General features: G+C 40.8%; 1 protein-coding gene across 1 annotated transcript in view; it reads right to left on the reverse strand.

Annotated features, from left to right (window-relative positions):
• Positions 1 to 4,397, reverse strand: part of LOC128741681 (jmjC domain-containing histone demethylation protein 1) — a 37,182-nt gene extending 32,785 nt beyond the window's left edge. Inside the window, exon 1 of the mRNA XM_053837642.1 lies at positions 3,393 to 4,397. Within this exon, the coding sequence (XP_053693617.1) occupies positions 3,393 to 3,440 (48 nt within the window). The 5' untranslated portion in view covers positions 3,441 to 4,397. The remainder of the gene's footprint in view (positions 1 to 3,392) is intronic.
• Positions 4,398 to 8,332: the final 3,935 nt, after the last annotated feature.

Genomic DNA, 8,332 nt, shown 5'->3' on the forward strand with positions numbered 1-8,332 from the left:
ATTTTTGAGTCTGTTATCCAAATAATAGATGAGGGCGAAATTAAATTTTCCAAATACCTGTGTATCATTTTTACCAATTTCCTGCAATTTGTAATTCCATAAAGAGTTAAACGACCAAATCACAATCACATATGCTTTAGTTAATGGCGGTGATAATATTTTGACGATTTTTGCATGACTTTTAGCACCAGATAACTCCAGATAACTGACTGGAATGGAAACTAAATAACAGTAGCCAAAAGATATACGCTTATTGGCCTAAATAACTTGTTCAAAACCATTAAATTTTTGTCATTAAAGTCACAGCTTTCGATTAAACAGCAAATAATCAATCGATCTGGTTATCATTTACAACACTGATTCGTTCTCGTCAATTTCGAAAATATGTAGTTGAAAGCACCATTTTATTATGACAGAATAATTTGAATTACGATTCATTCCGTCGCTAGTCTTTGAGTGGCAGTTCTTGGCAGACTCGGTATCAGCGGCAGTATGTTGCGCTGGTTCAGTTCGTACCTCGTAGGTCGCCAACTGATTGCGACAGTTGCAGGTTTTCAATCAAATGCGTTTCCGGCCTCATCTGAAATCCCACAAGGTTGTCATTTGAGACCGTTAATCTTCCTGTTGTACTTCAATGATGTCAACTATGTACTCAGAGGTCCTCGTCTCTCCTTCGCCGACGATTTCAAGATGTACTTGAAGATACGTTCCAAGGACGATGCAATTTGTCGTCAACAAGAGCTTGAGACTTTTACGAATTGGTACAATCTGAACTGCCTGCTCGTCAATCCTGAAAAGATTTCCATTATTTCTTTTGCCCGGAGAACCCGTCATTTTTAACAAGTCACGCGGTACGGAAATCCAACGTGTCGACCAGGTAAAGGATCTCGGCGTTATTTTAGATAGCCAGTTATCGTTTAAACGGCATATTTCTTACATTATGGACAAGGCATCCAGAACATTAGGATTCGTCTTCCGCATCGCTAAGAGCTTCACTGACGTATATTGGCTCAAAGCATTATACTGTCCACTCGTCCGTTCGACTCTGGAGTACGGTTCCGTTGTCTGGCATCCATATTACCAAAACGGGATGCAAAGGATTGAATCAGTTCAACGCCGCTTCTTACGCTTTGCTCTCCGTCGTCTACCATGGCGAAATCCGTTCCAGTTGCCGAGTTATGAAAGTCGATGCCGATTAATACACTTAGAGACACTACAGACACGAAGGAACATCGCAAAAGCTATGTTTGCTGTCGCCACGTTGCAGGGAAGAATTGATTGTCCGGCTATTCTTGGAGCGATTGATCTAAACGTGCGTCCCAGGGCACTGCGTAACAACTCAATGCTGAGGGTACCTGCTCAACGCACCAACTACGGACGAAACAGTTGACTGGTATACAGCGAGTTTTCAATCGGGTTGCATTCGCTTTTGATTTTAATTTGTCACGTGAAACGGTCCGTCGTAACTTTTCGATGTTTTTTCCACAAATGACGACTAAGAAAATTGTTAGTGTTTGTAATTGTAATTTCTTGACTGTGATTGTTATTAGATTAAGCTACTTATCCATCATTGGGACTATAGTCTGTTGATGTCGACTTAATAAATAAATAAATAACAGCCTCTCCCAGCCGAGATTGCAACATACAATGTAGGCTAACTGGGCTCCAAGCTAACTGGGAGGCAAAATTTAAACATTTTTCTTCTATTATTTAAATTTGCTTTTATGTTAACCCTAAGTATCAATTCATGGCAAATCTTCCGAGCAACCGCATGATGCCTGCTTTCCCATTTGAAATCTCCGGAGTGGATTACACTGGTCTCATTACCATCAAGCTAGGACGCTATAACCTGAAGCACATAGAATGATACATCGCCTTATTCCCCCAGGAAACATTTCTGGCTACGCCCGTGTAAAGACACGGTTGCGCTGTTTTCTTTAAATTTAAGACAACAATTTCGACTAAGTTTAATGTTCAAATGATAAAATCGATCAAAGGGGAGATATTTTGACAGTGCTTGTTATTTATGCTTATTTGAATAGCACCTCAATTAATTTTTATTATATCCTCTATATCAATCACTTATAGAAAAATTTCTGATCAATTGATGCAAATATCGCTAAAATCCATTGAAACTTGACTTGAGTTGACTTGACTTGAGTTATAAGCGTGCAAAGCGTATCCACTTCTCGTTACATGCTTATTTCATGAATTTCTAGTGCACTTCAACCTAGTATAGTATAAAAACGTAGTTCTTCGTTAATATTATTATGATTCACGAGCGATTTAAATTTCATTCATGTTTTTATAATTTAATCCGTTAAATTACTTTGACTGCACGCTTTTATGAACACGTTTTACTTTCAGAACATTAAATTGGTTTAGGTTCAAACAAGGGAAATAATTTCTGACCTGTTGGGATGGGGAGGCTTGGTTGATTCATCAATTATGATAATACTTGACATTTAATATTGACATTTTAATAGCGAACTTCCAAAAAAATATCCTCCCGTAAGACGTTTTTCTATCTCAAGAGGATTGTTACCACCACTGAACTAATTAATCCCGAAAAGCTAAATATTTTATGGCAACCCTGAATGTGTATTAACACGCTGCTGCTCTGCTCGTCCAAAAATTGTTCTGTTCAATTTCAGTTTGCTTGCGGCCATGGTAAGCGTTAGATGTGTGTTTCGTCTGTGGTTTATGCTCTCACTGGCACTGCCGTTCGTTCCGTTCCGTACGAACTGGGCTTGGTGTTTTCCCTTTAGTGCCCCACTCCCCCGTACCCAGCGTTACTGCTCATGTCCCCTGTTCTATCTATTTCTTCTCTCTTCCCTTGAAAACAGCTTCTCACTGCCTCGTTCGTCATGTGCTAGTGCTGGCTGGCTGGTTGGTTGGTTGGCTGGCTGGCTGGCTAGGCTCACCTCACACATTCGTCGACGTCGAAGCATGATGAAAAATGAATGAAACCATTCTCTCGAAAATGCCGCAATGCATGTGATGGCGGATCGAAGTTTTTTTTCTGCTGACCATAGATGTTGATTTTCTTAGCTGACTGTGGTGTCAATACTAAAAAAATAATAAATTGCCGAACGAAAATATAACTGGCATTATTTGAGCGTTGCAAAATAATAAACCATTTTATATCAAATAACTTTTCCATTATGGCGTCAGTAGGGAAGAGCAACACAAAAAGGTTTTTAACTGCCCACCATAAAATCATGCACTTGCTAATCGTTTATTTTATATCGCGACTACACCTCTAGTATGACCTGATACGCAACACCACCCGACAATTCGACAGGAACTGGAATCGGTCTTTTTCACTCTGATCGGCAACGTGGGGGAGACAACAGGAAAGGAAGAGAAAAAAAAGAACATGCATCACTTACTAATTGCCTGCGACTTTTGGATGGCGATATGGACACTTTATCAGACATTTCTGCTCGATACCCCGGCACTGATCCAATATGCTGCACTCTTGTTCCCGTTTCGTTACTGGTGCGGTCGGCGTCCACACGGCTGCTTTACAGTCCGGAGTTTGATCGCGGGTCCAATCGAACGTAAAAATTTAGCCCCAATTTTTTTTTCTTCAGGCACCAAACCCTTACCGAAACGAATTCCGGTTGACGAACAAGTTCTGACCACTAGAAGCAACCTGCAAACACTTCGAAACAGGCCCAGAACTTTAAACTATCAATTTTCCACTCCTTTGCTCGTATTTTTTCACTCGTTTTTTTTTTCTCTTTCGAATTATTTCTTCCACTAGCCGCAACAGCAGCAGCAGCTAAAGCACACACAACCTATCACTTTGGGCTCCGTTCTCTCACTCTTGATGTCACACATCGAACACTGCCTGCTAGCTCTGGTTGCTTCGATTCGACGATTCACTCTCCGCCGACTACAACCCACCACCATACCAGCCTCCTTCCGAAACCATTCGTTGGTAGCCTATGCTACTGCCTGCTCACTCACTTCACATCGACGTCTGTACAAAACCGCTTGCTTACCGCACACTCCGACTTGCCAATTCCGTCAAATACACCAACACATCCTGGGGTTGCTCCTCCCTTCACAACACCTCAGCTCTAAAAGCTATCTAAAATCCCACTCGACCGACGTGTGTTGTTTTGTCGTTCGATCTTTTTCGAGTGTACAACGCGCGAGCTTATAGGCCTAGGTAGGTACCCACTATACATATCTTTCTCGCTTAGCGTGATGTGATATTTTGCGCTGCCTCTTGGTTTGCTCCTCTCAGCAGCAGCAGCAGTGCAGTTCAATGCGTACACTACACGGCACGGGCACGGTACCAGTTACCATCAGACCACCGCCTGCCTGGGGGACAACTCACAACAAAAGCACTCGCCGTACATCCGCGATGACAGAAGAAGACGCACCACCAGCATCACCACAAACAGAGCACAAATTCAGCAGCAAAACACGTCCGCTCGTACGAAGCATTCGCGACGTAATGTCGTCGTCGTCGTCGTCCGTCTCCGTCGGTCGAGGAGTGAGCAGCATAGAGCTTATGCTGCTTTTACGTTGTGGAACGGTAATCGGTGTGTGATGTGGTACATGCGTGTTGGTGTATTGTGAATGAAAACGTAGTTCATGAATGAATGAATGTCGACTGCGGTCGGCTGACACCGGTGTTGCCATCGTGCTTATGAAGTGAACGATTTCGTTATCGCAGTTATATTTATCGCGCTTATGGGTTATTCGTCCATTAGTTTCGATTTATAAAATTATGCACCTGTTCATGCAAGATACACTCAGAGTTAAGTTCAACCTGTGTGAAAAAACTAACTAACTAGGACTAACTTAGATTAGACCTAATCAAAAACAAAAACGCTATTTCTTACAAGGTACGTTAAACATGCTTGCACGATTATAGCGCAGCATTGCAAGAGTATCACTGTTTCAAGAAAATGCAATTTTGCTCTTGGCTATTTAAGAAAAATCGGGGGCTACTTGCTTCAATTAAATCGCTGTATCTCTGGATCGGCAAAGAATACCTCGTGGTGTTGAGTGATTCTGGCCTAGCAAAGTGTGAATATGTGCAAATCTACCCCCTTTGTTGACTAAGCTCCTGTCTCTGGCTCCACGTGGTGCTGGCTGTGGTACGCAAACAAGGAAGGGGAAACAGGGAATCCCGCCCACTCTAAAATGGCAGTTCCGTCAAGCGGGATAAGGTCCTCAGGCTAACAATCTACTGTATCCAAAAACTATTTACAAACGTTATAAAAATGAAAGAAGAAATCGAGCCGAATTGACAACGAACAAAACCTGAAACTAAAGAATCGAAAACAGACACTGATGAAGCCTGCAAAGTCGTAGGTGAAATACGTATCCGTCGCGAATAAATATTAATAAGTGGTTTCTTTCTTTAATTTCACTAGAAAAACTGTTTTTGCAGCCAGCTGAACATCGTGGTTCAGTAGATCCCAAAGGAGGATATTGCAACTTGCAAGAAAAATTCTCTTATTGCGGTTATTTGACAGCTGAATCAAACCATCAAAAGATAGCCATATGATTTATTCTAGTAATTTAGTATTTGAAAATTTACGAAATCAATTATTTTCCACCCAAAATACGCTACAGAACTGATATTTGGACGAGCCACAAACCAGAAAGCCTGAATTTGAGTTTTGCGATTGTATCACGGTTATCTCCTTAGCGCGTTACCACCGCAGCAGCAGAAGGATTTATTATAAGCGCCGCAATATTCAAATCCACTTGGGAGACCTCAAAGCGGAGATTGGCTCAAACAACGCGGAGCTTGAAGTTTATAGAATTTTTGTGGTAATTACAAAATGGTCATTGGTGAATCGGAATCACGTAGATTTCTTGTGACGGCCAGACATGTAGGGAAACATAGTCCTGAAAAAAGAAAAATAAATTTATACTTTATTAGATACTTACCTTATTGATTAAAGAGGTGTTAGATACTATTAGATTATTAAATATTATTAGATACTTACCTTATTAATCAATAAGGTAAGTATCTAATAAAGGATAAATTTATTTTTGATGAACGACGCAGCTTCCGGCAGGCACTTCGTGAAATAAATTTCCCCGTTCACGGCCAGTCCGGAGCGAAAGAAGAGCGGCGTTGACGTCCACTTCTCGCTGATTGTCAGCATCTTCTTGGGGAACTTGGTGTGTGAAATGAACTTCACGAAGACGCGGCATTCTTGCCGGATCTGGCGTCGGCCCACTACTCGAAGCAATCGTTGGAGGAGATGGAGCGGCTGAATATCGAGGTCGGCGAACCCGCCCAACGTCCCCCAGCTGCGTCCCATCAAGAATTTCTGGGCAAACCTGAAGCGTAAGATCTACTCCAACAATTTTGTCGCGAAACCTGAGGAGAAATTGATAAATAAAACGAAGAAAGAACTCGCGTGTAGAAGGCATGTTTTCGTCCGCCATGGTGAATGTTCCGGTTAACTGCCGGAAGGCCACTCGCAAGGGGATAGATTTCTTTTGCAAGTAAGCTAACATAATTACGTTCCATGGAAAATTTATCAAATTCTTTCAGATAAAGAAATAAGCAAATCTAATGAGAAGGACATATATTAAAAAGTGTAGATTTAGTTGAATGCTGTAGCTGTCAATGCGCACTACCATTTTTAACTTTGATGACAGACAGAAATTTTGACCATTATATGCGCTAATGATGGCATGATGTTCTTCACTTTTATACTTTCGCTTTCTGATCGTAGTATATTTACATTTTTAGCACCTAATATCAATATTTTCCTGGTTGGTGTACGACAAAATATAAAATATCTATTTAATAATATAAGGTTGCTTAATAAACAAGTAGGAATTCTTGTTGCGGCCGCAAACATCCGGGTGTCGCAAAGATGCCGGACAACTGTGCAGTGAAATCCGTTCTCTTCCAGAATCCCACCGGCACCAAGAATAGAGGGATCCAACGTGCCAGACGGCTTCGTCCGGTTGAAGTCGACTTGCGTGTGTCGAGACGCGCAACGAATTAGCGACGACTAGCCCAGGACCGAGTACAATGGAGCAGAATTTTTGATACGGCAAGAGCCACCCCGACTCTCGGATGGTAACCATTAGCTCTTTTCTATATGATTTATACGCAATAATTAAAAACGCTCAGACATTTAAGTCTTCAAGAAGCGACGAAAAGATGACCAAAATCCTTGAAAAGTCAACAAAAAGACGGCGACAAGACTGTAGAAGAATGACAAAAATGTGATGAAAAGTTGATAGAACTGTGAAAAAACATTTAAAAATACGATATAAAGTTGGCGAAACATCAAGGCAAATAACGTGAAAATTAGATAACATGACGACAAAAGGCGACAATATTGCGACAAACAACGGGAATGCAACCTTCAAAAAGCGAGAAACAAAGTATAATACACGCAAAAAGGCGACGAAAAGCTGGCGAATAAGCATCAGACAACAACCAATAGCCAACAACCATGACAAAAGATGATGAAAAGGGAGCAAAATGACGACGAATACCAAAACAGCAACAAAAACGGCAAGAAGCCGCTGTAAACAAGCGACAAGAAACGCTAAAACAGACGTTAAAATGCCAAAAAAGATGCAAAAGACCATGAATGGCAATGAGACGTCGAATACGAAGAAAAGGCAAAAAAGATGACAAAACACGACGAAAAGCAACGATAATACGATGAATATACAACGATAAGATGACGAAAAGACGAAGAGATAGAAAATAAACCTCAAAAAGACTATGAACAGGCAGTAAAAAGCTGGCGAAAAGATATGACAAAGAAGTGAAGACAACTAGACGAAAATACAATGAAGAAAAGACGAGAGACGACAAAAATACAGTTGAAAGCCGCCAACAAGCGACAAAATCTGCCAAATGAAAGACAGCAAAAAGCGACAAGAAATGTGAAAACGACACAAATGACGACGCAATGAAACCTAAAACATCACGAAAGACGATAAAAAAATAACGAAAAAAGCCACATGTTAAAAATAACGAAAAACGACTCACAAACACTTAAAAAACAACAAAAAAGGAGGGATCAACACGGTGTAGTAGTTAACAATTTCGCAAAACACTCAAGTTCAAACCCTAGCCCCGAAGTAATCACGAATGACCCAACCTGTTAAAGTTTCCACAGACTGAAGTTTTTGGAGCGTCTTAGTAGAACACAAAACCTGAAATTAAATAAAAAGAAAATGTTTCCAGTACGAAAACAGACACTGATGAAGCCTGCAAGTCGTAGGTGAAATACGTATCTGTCGGGAATAAATCGAATAAATATAAAATAGTAGAATTTAATAATTGGAAAAGTTTTCTTTTTATTTAATTTCAGGC

This window comes from Sabethes cyaneus, chromosome 3 (genome assembly GCF_943734655.1).
Source record: "Sabethes cyaneus chromosome 3, idSabCyanKW18_F2, whole genome shotgun sequence".
NCBI classification, from domain to species: Eukaryota; Metazoa; Arthropoda; class Insecta; order Diptera; family Culicidae; genus Sabethes; species Sabethes cyaneus.